The sequence below is a fragment of the Aspergillus costaricaensis genome (assembly GCF_003184835.1).
Source record: "Aspergillus costaricaensis CBS 115574 unplaced genomic scaffold BO79scaffold_1, whole genome shotgun sequence".
In the NCBI taxonomy this organism is placed as follows: domain Eukaryota; kingdom Fungi; phylum Ascomycota; class Eurotiomycetes; order Eurotiales; family Aspergillaceae; genus Aspergillus; species Aspergillus costaricensis.
In genome coordinates this window covers 1,481,911-1,502,035 of record NW_020291801.1, presented here as the reverse complement: position 1 = coordinate 1,502,035, position 20,125 = coordinate 1,481,911, and the positions used below count along the sequence as shown (strand labels likewise).

The window sequence follows — 20,125 nt, the reverse complement described above, 5'->3', positions numbered from 1 at the left end:
GGATGCCTATCTCATGCATTGACTATAGTTAGCAATTTAGGAGGATGATAATCGGGGAAAAGTTGAACTGATTGTTGCCCATTTACAGTACAAGCAGGAAGTGAAGTTACGCAAGCATTCCAAGACTATAAATGACGTGATGCCAAACGATTGGGACTACTATCAATTTTCGACGCTAAGACCACTACACAGGACGTCTGAAGACCTCCCTTGATCCATGGAATATGGTTGCGGACTTGAGGATGAGCCTTCAAGGGGTAGATCTACTTCTATTTCGCTTTATAATCGTACGTATAGTCCTTGTTTTTCATCCCCTACCACGATTCAGCTCTAGCATGATCGATACACCTCGTGCAAGGTTCACGCAAGCCACCGCCTGTCTTTCTAAAATTGTGTGCCGAGTGACGTGGACATGCCGCATGATGCATGATAGGGATAGGGAGAAGGAAAGTGTAAGAAAAATCTATATATGAACCTTAGATAATGGCGGAATCGGAGCTTTTACTAACAGGAAGCCACATAGAATGGGATTCATAGTTACTAGCCTTTTATGACATGCTGAAAGACTTGGGGAAAGAAGTCTAAACTAATTGGAATCGCCTTGCTGTAGTTCTTTTTTGTCATGGGATTGAAGTCTTTCGTGTCCTGGATATGATGGTGACATATAGCAAATGAAGGCTTGGAAATATGATGACGTCGCTAGGATTCCTTGGATGACCGACCGGACATCAGATAGTAGCAGCAGCAGCAGCAGGAGGAGGAGTGGTGATCAGCGAACCCTCTTGCATCTTCCGTAAATCCTGTTCCCCTAACCCGTCTGCTACCAGCCAGGAAATCAACTATCTCGCGGGCTCTGTCCGATGACCCGAACAGATGTATACACTGGTGATAGATAATAATTCAGCGTCAAACATCAAACACACCGCTACCTCCTCCGCATGATTGCCAACATCTCAAATTCCATGATTCCCACATCTACAGGGATACACACGTCTGAGAACGACGAATTGCGAAAGCACGGCTCATAATCGGCCCAATCCGCACGGGGTCCCAACCACAGTATCACCTGCACTGACGACTCAGGTCCATCGCCATACATCTCAATATACTTGCTGACCAGCTTCGGTTCGCGCGGGTAAACAAACATCCATGCTGCTGCCTGCGGCGCACGCGCATACAGATCCCAAGTTCCGCTGACCACGTCGAAGTCCTCTTCTGCAAGGTAGCGGTTGACTGACGTGGAGACTTCTATTCCGGTGATTTGGACGTTGGGATGGTTATGTAGTATCAGTGCTTCCAGGAGACCGGATCCACAGCCTATTGATAGGGTGAACGCGGGCCTTTTAGGAAGGAGCCATGCTAAGTGGGCTACCAGGGTGCTGGAGATAGATAGACAACAATTTGGGAAGGGGGTTGGTGCTTCGGTGAGCTGGGTGGAGAGTTGAGGGATGTCCATTTCTTTTTCTCTTTGTTTATTCCCGTGTATAGCTTTCTATCATTTGGTTATTGATCGGGAAGGTTCGTGCTATAGGATATCCATCGCTGCGGTGACGGAAGGGGGGAAAAAGAAGCGGTGGAAATTCGATTCCTGGATAGATGAATGAAGCTTTTCGGTTGGGAGAGGATCATCGGCCCGGATTTACTTTGTGGATGATGTTGCTTGTCGGCCTATCAGGTCCTATGGAAATGCCCCGCGGAATAAATAAGTGGGTACGTACTGTGGTAGGGGAAATATGTATCAGGCATCGCATTCAAAGAAGCCCCTGGCATGTTCAGCAGTAAGGCACTATGGATCGGAGCATCTGATTTCCTGTCAAAGTCATTCGGTGACATTGCTTGTTTGTGCACGGGGCAGACGCCCCACACCATTGGTAAACGGCACATAAGAAAGAACTTTTTTTCGTCCTTGTGCCGCGACTTCTCATGTTAGGGCTAAGGTAGGAATACTAGGAGACGACCACTGCGATAGGTCTAGTATATTGCGCAGTCAACTAGTAACTTCCTTACGCCTTGACGTCACCTCTCTTCTCATTCTATCCCTTATCAATTATCCCTCCTCACCCACCATACTGCATGAGTGAATGAATACGCAACGTATGTATTCAAGGGATAGTGATGGTGACAGCCCAAGTCACTGTGAAACATGAATCTAGCATATTTAAGTACATTCTTAGACGGAGTGAATCTTCCCAGTCTATCATCATTTGAGTCCGTCACCGTTTCGATTCTCCAATCTTCCCTTTCCCAGCTTCCGCTCATACTCCGTAAGGACGATTTATGACCATAATTCCCTGCATGTGTCACTTAATGTCTCCAAGTTATATTCTGAGGTGCATTTGTTTTTGTTTCGAGATCCCCACCCCTTCTTCTTTCCCGTCAAGTTTTGTTCTATTAGTAGGTATATTACTGTACTTTGTGGTAGCTATCAAGGCGTTCAGTGAAATATCTGACTAGCCATACTTAACTAGGACAGCTGAGACATGAATTGACAAGACAACATGAAAGTGGCTCAATATGTCGTAAGTATGGTTAGAAACGTCTCTGAATTGTCTGGAGGTACAAGTCATAAAACAACCAGTGACCTGAGCTCCCAAATGGGCTAACTAGTATATCCACGGATAATGTGCCAGATCTGAAAGCCCCCATGGGCAAAGTATTGCTTCGTACAGAAAACTATAGTTTGAATTGTAAGAAATCTTTTTGTAGAGCGTACCCATCACTATCTCAAGTATAGTGCAAGGAAGGCAAGAAGTGACACATATGGGGCCGCGTTACCCACGTCTATGCTCTCCTAAGCTCGCCCCATATGGAGGTATCAATATGTCGCTTTGTGATTTTATGTAATTAGTCAGCTCACGGAGACATCATATGGTCTCTACACCATATACTTCAAAATAAGTATCCCATACTGCATGATTATTCCATACTTGACAGCGATAACTTCCGATATTCCGCTCAAAGATACGGGATAGTGTTCATCGTGTCTTCGCATAGGTGAAAACTGAAGCAGGAGAACGGCTACTACACCTACCAGCTCAGGCATTGAAGGTAGTATGATAAAGGCAGCTCAATGACATAAACTATGTAATATCGAGTGATAGTAAGATAATACTCTCAACACTATTGACAGACGATGATAGGACTATCCTCTAAAGCCATGACTTCTTCAGTACTCACCAACTCCAAACCATCGTGAGAGGCATAAGATCGTGATATGTTGTCATTATTGTATCCGAAAGACGACCAAGAACCCTAGCCATCCATTGAACGCCATAAGCCCGCCCAATTCCTTGATTACGCCAAACCAGACCAAAAGAACACCGACCCGTCATATGAACGCAAATACGACAAAGATAACTGGTTCAACGAGAGGCAGGATTAGGGGAGTATTGAGCCTCTCTTACCCCTTGATAGTATCCCCAACCGCAGACGAGCACCACCATCGCAGCAGAATCTTCATCTCGGGGATGTTCTGTTCCCAGAATGCAAAGCGTTTAGATTGACGGATCACCAGGTTGGTGCCATCATGATGGCCCAAAAGAATGCGAGCATGTCTTGGACCCACGAAGGAAATGAGTAGCACCTTTTGGGCAAGTTAGCCACAGGTATTGAGATGAGACAAAAGAAAGGAATTATAACACTTACCGGACTGACTTGATGGGCACGATACTTTTTGGAACGGAGGCAAGTAATCATGATACGACACATACACAGGATCTCCCCACGGGTAATCTGATCATCGTTCGCGTCCACGCTCTCGAGTAATAAGCATTTCATTCGGGGCCCACCCGGAATGCCAGTTATACCACCCGCGCACCATTCGAAGGGATTCTCAGTATCAAGCTCGCAGAGGGAACATGGAAAGTCAATGGGCCTGGAGACGAATTAGATATTTGTTCGCCGCAAGATACGTTGGGTCTGCCCTGTGGATGGGAATTGATCGTACTGTCTGGGACTGTGATACCAGTTATCACTGCCAAGACGTATGGCACTGGTAATATAATGCCCGAAGTAGTAGCTTAGGATGTGTGCCTCGTCCATCGGATCCGTGGCTTCCTCCGGACTGGAAGGCGAAAACTCCATCTCCTCATCAGGATTCGGAAGGGGCTTCTTGTAGGGCCAGAAAAATTCAGACTCGAATAACGGTTCTCCATCGGCGGACAGGGGCATGGGGAGGATCTGAATGGGGAGGTCATGCACGTCTTTGTGCTGATATCGATTTTCGCGACGTTCGGAGATGGCACGCGCGATCTCCTTGATAGTATTTCGACGAGCTTGGTGTTCTTTACTTTCCAGCATTTTAGCAGGATATTATCTTCTAGAATATCGAGAACGGACAGTAGGTAAGGTGGTGGGGGAACTCTAGGAAGAAGGAGGCAGTTGGAGGAAGGAAGGGAGGAGTAGGAGTAGGTCGATATGGCGGAGGATGTTGATTAGATAAAGGGCGGTCCCGGGGCAACCACCCTCTTTTTTTACCGCCCGCAATATCAATGGGCGGTTCCAGACTATAGTCTACTCCAACCCTCAGAGAGACGCACGGACTTCTTCCCCTCTTCGTGATGCACTCCAATCCATTACCATTCACTGGCGGGTATTCCAAAATGATACACTGTCTCCTTCCCACCTTCACAAGACCCCTGCCAGTGCTGCAGCGTAAGACTTTCACTGGCCAACACCACAAGTAGTGAAAGTCGCCAGCCTTGGTGGCTTCCCTTTAAATAGCAACTATGGACTAGCAGGCCCCCGTAGGCGCCTTCCTTCCCCTCACCCCTCTACAACTTCTGGATATTTCGCCTTAAGTTTATTGTTAGTCTAGCGCTTTTGCCAGGTACCTCAAAAATATTACCTCATGGCTACTACCCGGTGGTAGTCACTAGAAGTCATGAATAAACCAAATGGAGATGTTCCCGCGACAGCCGCTGAGTGGGCTGATTTGGCGAAGAAGAATGGTGTCCTAAATAAACTCATCCACGCGGAAGAATTGGACTCTGCTTCAAAAATCAAATTGCGTCAGTATCTGCTTCTGCGTATCCTTCGCAAAAGATCACAGAGGACTAAGCTGGATCCCAAGCGGCTTGGCCTAGAACCGTGGATGAACCAGGCTAAGGGCATGCTTCAGTCTTATCCCTCCTGGAACATCTACCGCGAGAGCTTCAAGGGTAAACTTGAGGAAGGGAACTTCTTCTTGGTTAAGAACTCACAGGCCGAGGCAGCGAAGGTCAAAAGCAACGAAATCTCCAACAATGTCATCTTCTCCCCGGTTTCTAAGCGCACGCGCCAAAACACACGCAAAAGACGCGAAGAGCACACACCCGAAGAGCACGCAACGCCGACTAGATCGAACCTGCCTTCTGTTGAGACGCTCACCCTCAATGATGACGCTACTTCAAAAGCGCCCGTAACCCCAGGAAACAAGGAAGACGAAGATATCTTCCCGGAACCACCGTCCGTCTCTACGGGAGGCTCTCTAGGGCCCGAGGAGCTCCTACGCGAGATGTACCCCGCAGTCGATGATGAGCAAATTGTAAATGTTGCTCTAGTCAACTTTCTCCAAGCTCTAACGGATTATTTCCCTTCGCTTAAGAGCTCCTGGACCATCCACCGCAAGCCGCTTAAAGCTAAGTTCAACGATGCAGAGTATGAGGCAAGGACGGACGGTTATCTGCGAGGCAAAGTTGATGGGGAGGTGCGTGCTTTGATCGAAGTGAAAGCAGCACTTCGGGAAAATTCCCGGCTTGAGATCTGTATGCAGGAAGGTGCACAGATGGTCGCTTGGCTTAAGAATTATTCCAAAACACCTGGGAAGCTCCCGTTCCGGTAAGCAGGCCATTACTGACAATGTTGTATCGTGTTATCAAACTAACTCGGATTATCAGTCGTTTTCACATCTCACAAGATAGACATCAGATCTGGCTCAGCTTTGCCGAGTATGACGATGAGTACATCAGATACATTGAGCATGGATTTCAAGATCCAGGACGTCCTCGATCATTCCTGACGATTCATGAATTTGGTCCATTCAATACTCTCAAAGAGTCACATATGACTGAACTTGCAGTTCTTCTCCTTGCGCTTACTCTGCGTGCTGATCACGATCGCAAAGAAGAGCAGGAGAGCAATCCATTCGATAACTAAGGATGTGGTAGATTGAGGAAAGCCGAGGAAGGAAGTTGCAAGATCACAGCTGCATTTTTTCTGCAATACTCCCCGTAAACCGTCACTATGGCTGGACACAACAGGATAGGAAACCCTTCCCCCACATCATGCGTCATGCGGGGTGCATCATAACTCCTAAGTATCAGTAGCCAATAGTGTAGGTTTTACTACAATCAATTTTGTTACCAAAATAAAATTATGACTTGCGCAAGCCTTGCATAAGGCGGGGAAAGTCTCCGCGGGGATTATGGGGAGGCAGAACGCGCTGAAGATCGAACGGTATACTCTTCGTTGATGATGCGGGATAGGCAGGCAGCAGTAATCAATAATTTATAACATAAGGGATATGATTCAGTTTCTTGCACCTAGTGGCAGACGATACCTAAGTAATGAGGAGCAGATTATTTATACCGAACAAAAAGCTACTAGTGTGGTACAAGTAGGGTAACTTCAACGATGAGAGCCCATCATGAGAATAGCAAAAGACACCAATACCCAATCATCTGCCTTTGATAAACAAGTCACAGAGTATCAATTGCAATGGCATGTCGTGTCACCACTACTGACAGTTATTACTTACCGCTTCTAGCATATAGTCACATTATGGGTTACCTCTCCAGGGACATGCATCACTTTGAATGAAAGTAGTACGTTGACTACCTTGTTTGAATAACTGCCCGCGGTCGTATCTCACCACTATCCTGTGGCTCAGCTGAGAAAGAGAGAAAGACCTGTTACACTAATCTTGCGGTCAATACCATTCCTTGCGTAGCAAAAGGAAGGGCTCGAAGAGACTTAGATTCTTCTTAATCTTCATTATTATTGTGCGAGGAACCCTAGCCTCACCATCAGGTATAAAAGAGTCCACATCACCCGGGACCTCACCAGCATAAACCAAAGCAATCACATCCTCTTAACAATCCATCCATCAACCTCCAAAAACCGTCGCTTTTTCTTGTTTATCTCCCCGTGAACACTACTCCACCCACAATATGAAGCCTTCCATGATCTTTGTACCCCTCCTCGCCGGACTCGGCATGGCAGGTGTCGTCAAGCAGAGAGAGGAATCCGTTGCAGATGTGGCCGATGTCGCGAACGTCGCCAACGGGGCCAAGGTCGCGGACAGCATCAACAACGCCAACGTTTCCGACAGTATTGATGTTGCCAATGGCGAGGAAGTCGCCGATGGTGCCGAAATATGCTGCAACACGACTCCCTGTTTTATTGGGTGTTACGTCAATGGTGAATGGGCGGTAAGTCTTTTTCTACCAGCTGCAAGATCAGACTTTCTTTTCTTTTGAGCACTTGCAGTGTGCTAATAAGACTTGGGGAAACACCAGTTCTGTTGCTAGATATCGAGTATCCTAAGAGGCTCTTGCGCTAACAGATGGGTAGCCGGTTTGTCCAAGGGGGAAAAAATGATAGCTTTGGCCGTTGTATGGAGTTCTCTACATGTACTAAGTAGGTGTGGAGTTTAAGCTCGGCCGGCCAGAAGCGGGTTCCGCTCGTTTAGTTTCTACTTAGTCTCATGTGTCTACTTTGAGTATTGTAGAACTCTCAGGAATGGATGTCATTCTGAAACCTATCCTTTATCATCACAGACAGAAGAGCGTATCAGTCCGAGAATAGTAAAAAAGAACGGACAAGGCCGACACCCGCAGTGATCAAATTGAGATTATATGCCATGCTTGGTTGTGATCATCAGCCCTATTGTCCCGCGGGCATCAGCAAGGAGGAGTTGGCACTTGACAGTAGCATGTACATTTATGAGGATAAGACCCCACATTCCACTTCAGAGCCGAGAGCCGATGGCTGGCTGACTTTTGATACTATCAAATGACTCAGTCAATGAGGATATCAACTGAGGCATACGCTTGTGGCGTAGCTGAGGTGTTAGCCTGTTCTTGTTTTGTGATAGCAACCATTGAGATCCGAAACTCCAAATACTATACATCAATCCTACTGCGTAGATATGTGTCATATCCAGGCGGGTGTTGTTCCAAGACAGGTTGTGCTCCGGACTATCGGACGTCTGGTGGGCATAAGCAAAAATTTTTTTATCATACCTGCATCCAACAAATAGGGCTACCTATACCTAGGAAAAGGGTGTTTGACGGGTAGAAGGTCACGGGGTAATCCGGGGAAAGGGGGAAAGTAAAGAATGAGAACGCAGTTGAAGTTACAAAACATTTATGCCCATCGAAATATTGAATTCATCTCAGAGAGAATTACCGCTGTAGAACAATTGAATGTGGTTTGTCTGAGGCTGAGGGAGGGGTGCTCTAGCTTGTTTATCATGAACCTCAGAAGAACGACGACGATATTTCGGAGAAAATCCAGTGGTTGTTTGATCTACTGCAAGAGAACAAATTATATACAGATGATAATTCAAGCCTTGATCTCTTCATTTACTTCATTCGTCATTATCCCGTTACGCCAAATGTAGCTCATCAATACCCTCTACAGACGGTTCTTCAGCGGCGTCTCAAACCCATCTTCACCCGTATCCTCCCGATGCAACCTACTCCCCCTGGGATCTACCAACGGATCAGCCGACACCGTCGCCTTAATCTGTTTCCCAAAGTACTCAATCACAACTGCATCCCCCTCGCGAACCCTCCCGGGCAGCCACGCATACGCAGCGGGCTTCTTCGTCGTATAGCTAAATACCGCAGTAGTAATATACCCCACGGGCCTGCCCTCAAAATGGACAGGTTCCTTGCCCATAACCATAGAATGACCATCATTCACAGTCAAGCACCGCAGACGCCTCAGCGGAGGCTGTTTCCGCTGCGCCGCACTCTGAAGCGCAGCCTTGCCCACAAACTCCTCCTCCTTGTCAAGATCAACAAGATGCGCAACTCCCGCTTCGAGCGGATCATGCTCCGTTGTCATGTCTACTCCGTATGTCCGGATTCCTTTCTCCAGCCGCAAGGCGTTCATAGCGCTACGGCCTGCGGCGACAAGACCGTGTGGTTTACCAGCTTGCCAGAGTATATCCCACAGACGGGAACCGTATTCGGCGCTTGTTTGGATTTCCCAGCCGAGTTCGCCGACGTAGGATTTGCGGAGTGCAGTTATGGGGATACCGGCTACAGTGGCGCGTTTGACGGACATGTAGGGGAGTGCGGTGGTGGAGAAGTCGTCGTTGGAAACGGCGCGGATTACGGCCCTTGAGCGAGGACCCCAGAGGCCAATGCAGCAGGTGTTGCCGGTGATGTCGGAGACGTGGACCCATTGGGCTGGGGTGTGTTGTCCTTGACGACGGGCTTCGACGGATAGGTAGGCGACATCGGTTGCGGTGTTGGCGCCGATTTGGAAGAGGTCGGGATCAAGGCGAGCGACGAAGATGTCGCTGCGGATTTTGCCCTGGGAGTTGAGAAGAAGGGTGTGTGTGATGGCGCCGGGAGGGGCGGTGATGTCGCTTGTGGTTAGGCGCTGCAGGAGAGTGGCTGCGCCGGGTCCAGATACTTGTACGCGGTGGAATGAGGTCAGGTCATACATGGCGACGGCGTTGCGGGTTTTCCATGCTTCCACGGCGGTGATGGGGGAGGTGTATCGCGAAGACCAAGTGTCTCGGGGAGGTGGTTGCCATTGTTCTGGGAGAGCGTGTAGGAGCTGTGCGTTGGCTTCGTACCAGAATGGGCGTTCCCAGCCGCCGAGTTCAAGGAAGAAGGCTCCGAGTGCTCGTTGTTTCTCGTAGAAGGGGCTCACTCGGAGCTGTCGGGGGGACTCTCTCGGTTGTAGGGGATGGAGAATGTCATAGATCTCGACAAAGTTCTGTTGTGAGGTCTCATTGACGTAGTCCCGGCTCAGCTGTACTTCCTCAAAGCGAGATAGCTCGCACTCTGTGAGGTCGATGGTAGATGCACCGTATGTGAGCATCTCCGCCATGCTTCGCGCGACTCCTGCGGAGTGAGTGACCCAGACGGCTTCTGCTACGTAGAAACCGTCGAGGCTTGACGCTTGTCCGACGAGGGGTCCTCCGTCTGGGGTGAAGGAGAAGATGCCGTTGAATCCGTCCTGCAACTGCGTATCGCGGAGGACAGGCAGAAGCTCCTGTGAGGCTGTCCATGCGGGTGCAAAGTCTTGGGCCGTGAACTCGAGCCGCGAGGGCATATGCTTCTCGTCCACATGCTCCGGAGTCTGACCCAAAGTCGCCGCCACCACCGGCATTGGACGGTGTCCATAGTATCCAATTCCCACCTGGTCTCCATGCTCCCGGTAGTATAGATCCTGATCCTGATGCCGCAAGATGGGCATACTCGCGTTCATTCCGTTCGGACGGTTGTTGACGTCGCGGTTCGCTAGAGCGGGGACTGTGGTTGTCTTCGCATATTGGTGGGCAAGTGGTAGGAGAGGGATGGAGACCCCGGCCATAGCACCGATTTCGACGCCCCAAAAGCCGGCGCAGGAGATGACGATATCAGCAGGAATTACACCATGGGAGGTATTCACGCCCGTCACACGAGATCCTGTCTTTTCAATGCCTGTAACAAGCGTCGAGCCTCGGTAGCGGACCCCGGCCTGCTGGGTCCGGGCGATGAGCAGTTGGGTTGCGCGGGCAGCTAACGCGAGACCATCGGTCGGAGTGTGAAGACCAGCGAGTACGAGATCCTTGTTAAGCAGGGGATACTTCTCCAAACACTCTTCCTTTGTCAGAAGACGCGCTTCAACACCCCAGGACTTCGCATAGCCGTACTTGCGCTTCAGCTCTTCGACTCGGGCCGGTGTCGTAGCTACCTCGAGACCTCCTATGGAATTGAAGCACGGCATGCCATTCTCATCATTTAGCGATCGCAGCTTGTCGACCGTATATTGCGCAAGACGAGTCATCGTCTTAGAACCATTGGTCTGGAACACCAGCCCGGGGGCGTGGGATGTTGAGCCACCCGGCAGGTTCAACGGGCCCTGCTCAACGACGGTGATATCCTGCCATCCCCGCGAGACCAATTCATCGGCGAGATTGGCGCCCACAATTCCTGCTCCTATGATGACCACACGTTGTGTTGCTGCCATCTTCTATCTTTTGGTAAATTGGATGTTCATTCGTTGAAGTTGAACAGATAATCTGTCATACATATTATGAGCAGTCCCTGGCGGAAGGTCCAGCTATTATTGACAGCTGGTGAGGGCAGTGGCCGGCCAGACTGGCCGGACCAGCAACGGCAACAATTCCGTGGCCGAGCCGATCATGGATGATGGATACTCTAACAGGCCAACACAACCGTCGAGGTGCAGGAATGATAAGACCATCAAGCAGATCGGATGGAAGGCGGGGATCGGGCCAGGGAACCGTCTCCACCCGGATTCATGCAGTAACGCTTCTTGGGCCATGGAAACATTGCCCTAATGGGGCAAGGCGGTGCTAAGCTGGCCTGGAAGCTTGGACCACGTCTCTTGCAGTTGGCTCGCATTGAAAGACAAGTAGATAGTATCCGTGGTCATCATCGCATGACCTGCAAGCTTTCCGACCGTGGATGCGAGGCGGGGAGAGAACCAGATGCAGCTGTGCGGGGTTAACAAGACATGATTGTAATCATTGGCTCAGATAAGATATTATGGTTAGCTCAAAGAATAGACAACTATCTTAACTACAGCTAGATGTCCATGCACATCAACGTTCCCAGCCACGGCACATTGTTCGACCTCATATGGCTCCACTCCCCGACAGCCCGGAACCCTTGCTGTTCATAGTACCTATCAAAGACATCCATGTTAACACCCCCAATTCTGATAAACTGCACAAAATGATGAAAAGAATTATATAGGAAATAGAGATAAACGAACCTGATCAATTTCCTCTCATTCCCCGCCCACCCATCCACCCACAATGCCCTCATCCCTCTGGCCTCTCCATACTCCCGAATCCCCCTGATAAGCGCCGCTCCGGACCCGCGAGACAGCTCCCTCCGATCCTCCCGATTATCCGTCACCATAACCTCGAGGTAAAGAAATCCTCCACCACCATGGTTAACATCCGGTATCGGAAGATGAGTCTGCGTCTTCACATAATTCGGCACCCAGTTTTCGCGCACGTACGCAACTCCAACGGGTAAGAAGCGTCGTCCGTCGGGTGTCACTCGTACGAACTCAGCTTGAAGCTGTCCATCATCGTGCTGCTGCTGCTGGTATAATTCTCGCTCGGCGATGAACATACGGAGATTACTATCCAGGCCGCTAGTCCCTGTGAGGCGGAACTCTTCGGAGTAATTCAGTTCTTTTAGGGTTGCTTCGGCGAAGTCCCCTCGCTGGGAGAAAGGGGTCTTGCCCCATTGGTCGAGACTGCCGATGGAGGCCAGGAAGGGGAGGGAGGAGTCGAAGGCGGACAGGATGAAGGCGTGGTCGGTGGGAGTGGGTTTGGCGGGGCGGAGGTGGAAGGGGGAGGTTGAAAAGGTGGTCATTTTGGATACTATTGTTGATGATTTTGTGGGTTATGGGTGTAGAGACAGTGTTGCTGGGCAGTAGGTAAAGTGCTCGGGCTAGATGTTCGTTGAATTGGGATTCTACTACTCAGGGGGTTCAGTGGGAATAAAAAAAAAAGGCTGTAGGTTTCCCCAGTTAATTTCCGTTATTAGTAGTGTGTTTCTTATCAGGGAATAACTAATAGACTAGGCGCTAGCATTCATTGTCATCTAAATGCACTGCTCTTTACTAGTGCCATATTCCCTCATCCGCCATTACCATCACAACTAAACCCACCTATCATAGCTTCGCAACCCCTACCTGGGAAAGACACTGATACATCTCGACTTCAAACTTTATATCGCCTTTAATACAAACAAATGCCCAGAGAACAATCCTGGAGCTATACCAATCCGGTGAAGTCCACATTTCACTAAATGCAGTATGGATGTGTTAATTTCGCAGGACCAATAATCAGAGCAAAATATGTAGCGTGCGAGGTTATAATTGTATCATTGTGAATTGATATATCTGCGCTAATGTCTTCATATGCGGCTATATCCATCCATTGGACACGTCTAAGGTTAATACTGCTCGAATCAGACACTGCTCAACTACTGATACAACATAGCTATAATCCTAATTATCATTTTCTTCTTCTATTTAAGGTTACTCCCGGCTTTCTGTAATGAAGTCACTCAAACTAAAGGCTTGGGACCCCATAGTCACATATCTAATCCATTTTCTTTCACAAAAGTATTGTTGAGAAATGATGGCGAAAAGTTGAAGCTTAATCCCTAATCAGTGACATAAGTCTATATATAATAAGCAAGTTCCCCTCAGAACAGAAACTGAAAGCACGCAGATTCTCCAATCGAGAGTGTCATACTAACCCTGATCAAACCGTCATTGTTTATCACCATGAACTCCACCCCCTGCACAGCATGCAGCTGGACCCCCGAACGCCAAAACCACTGCAACTACAAAAGCCACCTCAAACTCTTCCACAAAGCAGGCGACCGAGGCACCTGTTCCATCGGCTCAAAGGTAATCCTGAAAGACCACGGTCACAACCTCCCAACCTCCGAGGTCCCAAACATCCATTTCGTGCAAGACCGGACCTCTATCCCCGTCCCCACTATCATCGATTCCTGGGAGGAGGAGGAAGATAAACACACTCTCACCCTAATGCGACGTATCCCCGGCGAACCGTTAAGCAACATCTGGTCAAAACTAACCCCCAACGAAAAAGAAACCATAGCAAAGCAAGTCGCCGAGTATCTCCAACAATTCCGACCTCTCCAGTCGGATAAGATCCAATGTCTCGGTGGTCGTCCAGTATTCTCTAACTTCCTCTTTAAGAATGATTCTAGTAGCTCCTCTGGTGAGATTGAGATTCCCCGCGGTCCCTTTGCAACTGATGACGAGCTTTGGGCTGAGATGGAGCGTGGGTTGGATGAGAGGATTCCAGAGGCTGCGAGGGTACGGCTGAGGCAGCGCATGCCGGCTGCTATGCCGTATACGTTTACGCATGGGGATCTGACCATTGGGAATATTATGGTGGAGGGTGGTGAACTTACTGGGATTATTGGTTGGGAGATGGCTGGGTATTTTCCTGTTTGGTGGGAGTATGTGGCCACTTCGGTTGCTGATGGTGAGGAGGATAGAGAGTGGAAGATGTTGTTGAGATGGTATTTGCCGGATTATAGTGCTGCGCGGGAGTTTTGGTTGGAGTATTGGTATCTTTGTAGGGATTTGGAGGGTGAAAGAGTATAGAGGTTTTTGGGGAAGATGGGGGAAGAGACAAGTGAGTGAGTGAGGGAGGTTGTGCTGTTGGTGGTGGGTTGGTTGATATAGAGGGTGCTGAATAGCTAGTATGACAATCTGAGGGAGATTCTGGCTTGTTTGAATCTATGTGTGATTATGTTATGCCTATAAGAAATAGGACATACACTCCTCCTTTAGTACAGATCTAGTCTATAAGAAGTTTTACCACCCTCTGGAAGCAATCCCATCACAGCCTCATCTCCTCCATGATACCGACGCAAATACATCCAAATCGCAGGACACTCCACCCTCGCCCTAAGCCCAATCCACCAAATACAACGTCCAGCTTTTCTATACCACAGGTACAGCAACACCAACGCAACAGGATCCCTATCCCTCAACAACCCCTCAAACCCACCCTGAATACACCGCATAAACATCTGCACCGGACCCATCGTGACCTCACTATCCTCAACCTCCAAGATCTGCGCTACCGCATGAGCAGCATGAAAATACGGAATCGTTTCCGCCGTAGAATCATCCGTGATACCACACAGCGCCGCTAAAGCAGGAGGTATACCCTCTACTCCTCCTTGTGGCAACGGCGAATGCACATAGGCAAACGTCCCCGCCATAACATGAAAGATACTATCCGAGCGCAGCGGATTGACTATATTCCACAGAGACATTTTCCCCTTGTTCATATGCACCCAGTCCAGATAGGAGGAAGGGGAGGGGTTCAGTGGCCATGATTCTTCCGGGGTGCGTGCGTTAGGAGATGAGAAAGTCAGAATTACTAGCGCGGCTGCTGTGCCCCATATGGGATCCCTGTCATCAGGTTCTATGGATTCGCGAAGCTTCTTGTTGAAGAGGATGGTGCTTTGCGACCAGTGGTAGCATTCTTCCAGAGTGCGGTGGCTGTCGAGCGGGCTGTTTAGGTGGCGGTCGTAGGTGAGTGATACTGCTAGGGAGGCGTGCATTAGGTAGGGATGCTACAATTGGGTCATTAGTATCTTAGTCTGGACTTTTGAGGGATGGGGTCAACTTACGGTAAAGGCTTGTTCTAGCAGCTTACGATTTACGCGTCCCATGTTTGGATCATCGGGGGTAATGAGGCTGCGCCCTAGATACCGGGTGATGAAGTCTTGGCATCTGGTGTTCAGTCGAAAGAACGTTGAGGCGTCTGAGGTCCAGATGGCATTGCTGAGAGGGGCCTGCAGGCTTGCTGCTGATGCTGTACCTCGAACCATCCATGACCGGCGCGAGTCAGCGGGAATGGGGTGGAGGTCGGGAGTCGTGGTTGATGTGAAGGTGCATACAACCCCGAATGAGCTACATCGTTTGCATTGTGGTTTGCTTTCGTCGCACTACTTGATATGGATCAGTAGGGATGGTTTATCTACGAGGTGCTAGGGGCACCCACCTTCAGTTTCCGCAGCTTGCAATTGCGGCAGCCGAATCGTGATCTTCGCCGTGTCTTTCCTGGACCTTCCCGTGCTTCTCGGGAGTCAGTCGATGTCATTGTAATTGAAGGGAATTAAATTGGATGCTGGAAGGATTTGGGACTGGTAGTCATGGCCCCCAATAACTACCTGCATTTAGTCATAAGCTAACCGTGTCTCGGATCTTTGCATCTCAACGCTAAACCCGCACTCGGATGCAGACATCGCTGATTGGCTGCCACTTGCCTCCACCAGGACCAACTATAGTATACATCAAGAGATGATTGACATGCCATGATACATATTTTAAAATATAAAAAGGTAAGTGTTGCTCAGGATAACTCCCAGTATTTATATTTCCAACTTCTTCCCAACCATACAACTTGAATTTCGCTCGAGACACCAAGAAATCTGCCATTCAGTTCATACACCTTACGACTTCTACCCATTAAAGGCTTCATACTTCACCACCACAGCAGTCATACACTACTACAACTATATAGAAACAATATGCCCACCCACCTCGCCGCTATCCTCCCCTCCAAATCCACCCCTCTCGCCCTTACCACCCGCCCAACCCCAACCCCAGGCCCCAACGACCTCCTTATCGCCGTCAAATCCATCGCCCTCAACCCAGCAGACGCCATCATGCGCGACACAGGCCTCTTCATCCCTTCTTACCCTACCGTCATTGGCTTCGACCTATCAGGCCTAGTCCTGGAAGTCGGCACCAACGTCCCCAAGCATTTCCATCCAGGAATCACCCGCATCGCCGCCTACTCCGCCTCCGTCTGGAAGGGCTGCGATCCGAACTATGGTGCTTTTCAGGAGAAGTGTCTTGTTCCGTGGCAGCATGTTGTGCCGCTTCCGGACGAGGGAGTGATGATCTCGTGGAATGAGGCGGCTGTGTTACCTGTTGCTGTGCAGGTAGCGCTTAATGCGTGGGAGATGATGGGGTTACAGCTGGCGTGTGATACGCAGACCAGTGATGGGATTAAGGGTCAGATGGGGAAGAAGAGAGAGGTACTGTTAGTCTGGGGCGCATCCTCTAGCGTTGGATCGATGGGTGTGCAAGTTGCCCGAGTACTTCGGGATCAACCTGATTCTTCGTTTGCTGCTGTGTACGCTACTGCTGGGGCGGCGAATCATGAGTATGTGCGGTCGTTGGGTGCGGATCGTGTGTTTGATCATAGGGATCCGAATGTTGTGGATGAGATTGTAAAGATGGCTAGAGAGGATGGTTGTGTGATTCGGCATTGTTTTCTTGCGGTAGGGGATGTGCAGAGGTGTCAGGCTGTGGTTGGAGCTTTTCTGGGGGGCGCTGATGGGGATGGGGATGTGAAGGCGAAGATTGCATCCGCGCCGGTTGTTCCTTCTCATGTGGAGGTGGTGGATGGGGTGGAAGTTATCTTTGTGATGCCGGCGATGGATGATGAGGAGAAGAGGTTGGGTCAGTTTCGGTATTGGATGGGGACGTGGGCGAGGGAGAATCTGGCTAATGGGAATATCAGGCCGAGTCCGGAGCTGAGGGTTGTTGGGAGGGGGTTGCAGGCTGTTAATGATGGGTTGGATGAGTTGAGTCGGGGAGTGAGTTGTACTAAGTTGATTGTTGAGGTTGCAGAGTGATGGCTTTTGGGGTGTGATGCAGTTTGCTTGATGGAGTGACGTGGAGATATAGATCAGGTTCTGTGTAGTAGTCATAGAACAGATTTTCCAGATGGAAGGTTGTAGACCTAGATAGTACTACATTGTAATTAGCGGGCTGCACAGAATATGAACGAGCTAGTCATTTTCAATGAACGTAAAAAGGAGGCAATAAGTCTTCGACAGCTATAGGCATCAATGCAATTGGAATAATTCAGGGCACAGTTCAGGAGAAAGCCACATAGATAATATCAGATCTAGCTGCCATGTAAAGCCAAGCTAGCCCAGTCTCGACTTAACATCTTCAACAGACAGTACCGGCTGGGCCTCTGCATCCTCGTCCTCCAGCGGTGGAAACAAAACCGAATCCACAACATGACACACTCCGTCACTAGCCAACCCATCCTGTACAGTCACGTTTGCACTACCATTCACCTTCATTGAAATTAAGCCCCCACATCGGGTCACAGCAACCGTCAGATGTTGCCCATCCAAGCACGTAGGCAAGGAAAAGCGACGAACTCCCTTGAGTATACGCCACAAGCGATCCGCCTGATTCTCAGGAGTAGGAATGGTATGATCGGGCGTAGCTTCTGGCGTCTGTATGAAATGCTCTGGCGCAGAATCCTGATCGTAGAAACGGTTGGAGTACAATGATTGATTCGCAATTACATGATGTCTCAACAGAGTCTGAAGAGATGCAGCCCCTTCATCGCTAAAGAGGTATGTCTGGACTTCATCAGGCAGCTTGCGGAAAGCTTCGTTGGTGGGGATGAAGATAGTTCCGCCGCGACGAGACTCGTCCCGCAGAATATTCTGCATAGCTCCAGATTGCTTCACTGCAGACTGGAACAGGTCAAAATCGGATGACGGCAGAGCAGCGAGAAAAGCTGCAATGGTTGGTCGCGGTGGAAGGACCTGGTCGATTAGATGGACCAGACCGTTTGCCACGAGATGATCCTGTTCAATTACGGCAGCATGGGAGTTCACGCGAAGGCCATTGAGTGAAGGACGGACTGTTATTCTCTGGGCACCATTTAATCGGTCAGGATTGAATATTGTGTCGACGGTTGGGGCTGTTAGAAGGAAATATATTGGAAGAAATGATGGCGAAATGTGTCTTTGAAGGAGAGCCAGAACATCTTCCTCAGATAGCTCATTGCTCAGTTGTTGCAGTGCAGTGTTGCTTGGGACCCAGGCAGTGGATGAATAGTCTTTGTTTTGCAATAAATGTTTGATCTGAGGGACTTGGTCCACAAGTCGGATGAACTCGGACGTATTGGGTTTCGCTGCAAGGAAGTCATAGAGGGTCACTGGGGCTTTCTTTGCATCGGTCAAGTGTGGCATAAGTGCATGACAGTATCCAGCATACTGATGTTGAAGCTGCTCAAGGCTGCTTTCGGTTGGGGCAGCTGTGGCTATCCATTGCTTGAGCTCGGATGCAGCCATGATGAACGATTATGGGAGAAGCAAAGGACTAGCTGAGCGTGTGAGGGACTAGGCAGCATCATTAGTTGATATAGTCCCATCGACCCCCTTGTGTTCGCGCCATAGACATGGGTATATGGGTTGATAACAGCGCTAGTGCTAAGTATATTGACTAGCCAGAGGATGGTAACCAATGGCCTGCATTAGCATAATATATTGTAGATAAGAAGATTGAAAGACAAGCTCTCCGAACAGCAAGCCCGTTGCTTTCCGCGTGCATTAGTATCTTATCTCATATCTCTAGTCCTGTCTTCTGATACTGCTGGAAAAGGAGATCACCGATCAGTATCGCGATGACTACAATGGCATCCTCTCTATGAATCCCCCATACTCCCATCAACCCTCTTCACCCCCTCACCCCCCAACCCATCCACCCACCCATCCTTCCGATGATAATAAATCTCCATTTCCAACTCCGAGCACTTAACCCGATGCTCATCATCAAGCGTCCCCGACTTCACCGCAACAACCTCCTCATCATCGCTCGATCGTGACGTGAACGGTGTTCCGCAATCAGGACAAAACTCTCGGAGTACCTGCACACCCCTCTTACTGCTGTCCGTATACAGCTTGGGTGTACCCTTCGTATACTCGAAACTAGCCTGTGGGATGATAATATTGGCAGAGAAGCTCGAGCCCGTGTAGCGTTTGCAGTGGGTGCAGTGGCAGATGATTAGCTGGTATTTGTTAGTGGTGGGCTTAATAGGCCGGTGATTATGAACAGTTGATAATGTGTAATAGTACCTTGGGGTATCTCTCTGGGTCTGGCAAGGTAATGCGATATGTGATGTTCCTGCAGAGACAGGCGCCTGTCAAGTTGTTCTGAGCCATGATGAGGGTTGGGGTTGTTGTGGCGAACAGAATAAACAGCTTTCGGGCTTTTATTATCGGAAGTGCAGCGTGTCATTGGAAGGGCGTAGTTCTGGAAGCACAGATACTAGAGGATGCTTCATAGCCAGATTGCTTGGTATCCATATTTGACCCACTATGGTCCATATTAGCATGATTTGAAGCTATTTTTATCCTGGGATGGTGGACAGCAACTCATGTCGAATACGAAGCCAAGAGAAAGTGAAACCGGGCTTGTATCTATAATTAGTCCACACACACAATGGAAAATACTGAACATGCGCGTTGATTGTTCCTGATGGTCTCGGTGACTATGCAGTCAGTGTGTCTGAGAATATACTACCCTAGGAATGATGATTGATTTACAAGATTGT

General features: G+C 49.2%; 11 protein-coding genes across 11 annotated transcripts; 4 read left to right on the top strand and 7 right to left on the bottom strand.

The window, feature by feature from the left end:
• Positions 1-622: 622 nt before the first annotated feature.
• BO79DRAFT_261705 (uncharacterized protein) lies at positions 623-1,584 on the bottom strand. The gene has a single exon (XM_025686519.1). The coding sequence runs from the start codon at positions 1,454-1,456 to the stop codon at positions 926-928; it is 531 nt and encodes a 176-aa protein (XP_025545360.1). The 5' UTR covers positions 1,457-1,584; the 3' UTR covers positions 623-925.
• Positions 1,585-3,113: 1,529 nt separating this feature from the next.
• Positions 3,114-4,299, bottom strand: BO79DRAFT_185143 (uncharacterized protein; the record flags this gene model as incomplete). The annotated part of the gene is made up of 3 exons (XM_025680375.1): positions 3,114-3,583; positions 3,646-3,874; positions 3,947-4,299. 3 exons carry the CDS (start codon positions 4,297-4,299, stop codon positions 3,401-3,403), a joined length of 765 nt encoding a protein of 254 aa, XP_025545359.1. The 3' UTR covers positions 3,114-3,400.
• Positions 4,300-4,882: 583 nt separating this feature from the next.
• On the top strand, positions 4,883-6,135 carry BO79DRAFT_261700 (uncharacterized protein; the record flags this gene model as incomplete). Its single annotated transcript, XM_025686518.1, has 2 exons — positions 4,883-5,817; positions 5,877-6,135. 2 exons carry the CDS (start codon positions 4,883-4,885, stop codon positions 6,133-6,135), a joined length of 1,194 nt encoding a protein of 397 aa, XP_025545358.1.
• A 1,013-nt stretch (positions 6,136-7,148) lies between these two features.
• BO79DRAFT_249724 (uncharacterized protein) lies at positions 7,149-7,524 on the top strand (the record flags this gene model as incomplete). Its single annotated transcript, XM_025685783.1, has 2 exons — positions 7,149-7,409; positions 7,468-7,524. The coding sequence occupies 2 exons, from the start codon at positions 7,149-7,151 to the stop codon at positions 7,522-7,524; spliced, it is 318 nt and encodes a 105-aa protein (XP_025545357.1).
• A 1,059-nt stretch (positions 7,525-8,583) lies between these two features.
• BO79DRAFT_185139 (FAD-dependent oxidoreductase) lies at positions 8,584-11,336 on the bottom strand. Its single transcript, XM_025680374.1, has 2 exons — positions 10,308-11,336; positions 8,584-9,833 (listed from the first exon to the last, which is right to left on the bottom strand). Exons 1-2 carry the CDS (start codon positions 11,173-11,175, stop codon positions 8,617-8,619), a joined length of 2,085 nt encoding a protein of 694 aa, XP_025545356.1. The 5' UTR covers positions 11,176-11,336; the 3' UTR covers positions 8,584-8,616.
• Positions 11,337-11,756: 420 nt separating this feature from the next.
• BO79DRAFT_163376 (uncharacterized protein) lies at positions 11,757-12,560 on the bottom strand (the record flags this gene model as incomplete). The annotated part of the gene is made up of 2 exons (XM_025679127.1): positions 11,757-11,856; positions 12,019-12,560. The coding sequence occupies 2 exons, from the start codon at positions 12,558-12,560 to the stop codon at positions 11,757-11,759; spliced, it is 642 nt and encodes a 213-aa protein (XP_025545355.1).
• Positions 12,561-13,482: 922 nt separating this feature from the next.
• On the top strand, positions 13,483-14,337 carry BO79DRAFT_134850 (kinase-like protein; the record flags this gene model as incomplete). Its single annotated transcript, XM_025678034.1, has 1 exon — positions 13,483-14,337. One exon carries the CDS (start codon positions 13,483-13,485, stop codon positions 14,335-14,337), a length of 855 nt encoding a protein of 284 aa, XP_025545354.1.
• A 185-nt stretch (positions 14,338-14,522) lies between these two features.
• On the bottom strand, positions 14,523-15,894 carry BO79DRAFT_261691 (uncharacterized protein; the record flags this gene model as incomplete). The annotated part of the gene is made up of 3 exons (XM_025686517.1): positions 15,752-15,894; positions 15,378-15,695; positions 14,523-15,320 (listed from the first exon to the last, which is right to left on the bottom strand). The coding sequence occupies exons 1-3, from the start codon at positions 15,848-15,850 to the stop codon at positions 14,523-14,525; spliced, it is 1,215 nt and encodes a 404-aa protein (XP_025545353.1). The 5' UTR covers positions 15,851-15,894.
• A 386-nt stretch (positions 15,895-16,280) lies between these two features.
• On the top strand, positions 16,281-17,465 carry BO79DRAFT_261684 (zinc-binding alcohol dehydrogenase family protein; the record flags this gene model as incomplete). The annotated part of the gene is made up of 1 exon (XM_025686516.1): positions 16,281-17,465. One exon carries the CDS (start codon positions 16,281-16,283, stop codon positions 17,394-17,396), a length of 1,116 nt encoding a protein of 371 aa, XP_025545352.1. The 3' UTR covers positions 17,397-17,465.
• A 167-nt stretch (positions 17,466-17,632) lies between these two features.
• BO79DRAFT_163372 (fasciclin domain-containing protein) lies at positions 17,633-18,863 on the bottom strand (the record flags this gene model as incomplete). Its single annotated transcript, XM_025679126.1, has 1 exon — positions 17,633-18,863. One exon carries the CDS (start codon positions 18,861-18,863, stop codon positions 17,694-17,696), a length of 1,170 nt encoding a protein of 389 aa, XP_025545351.1. The 3' UTR covers positions 17,633-17,693.
• Positions 18,864-19,216: 353 nt separating this feature from the next.
• BO79DRAFT_283804 (GFA family protein) lies at positions 19,217-19,741 on the bottom strand (the record flags this gene model as incomplete). Its single annotated transcript, XM_025688181.1, has 2 exons — positions 19,647-19,741; positions 19,217-19,579 (listed from the first exon to the last, which is right to left on the bottom strand). Exons 1-2 carry the CDS (start codon positions 19,731-19,733, stop codon positions 19,217-19,219), a joined length of 450 nt encoding a protein of 149 aa, XP_025545350.1. The 5' UTR covers positions 19,734-19,741.
• Between the last annotated feature and the right edge of the window lie 384 nt (positions 19,742-20,125).

Excerpts from the sequence above, each read along its gene's own strand:
- BO79DRAFT_261705 (XM_025686519.1), bottom strand. The coding sequence starts at position 1,456 with ATGGACATCCCTCAACTCTCCACCCAGCTCACCGAAGCACCAACCCCC.
- BO79DRAFT_185139 (XM_025680374.1), bottom strand. The coding sequence starts at position 11,175 with ATGGCAGCAACACAACGTGTGGTCATCATAGGAGCAGGAATTGTGGGC. Across the intron at positions 9,834-10,307 it reads GGTGGTGGCGGCGACTTTGG|CCTTCTTCCTTGAACTCGGC; the intron begins GTCAGACTCCGG and ends GAGCACTCGGAG.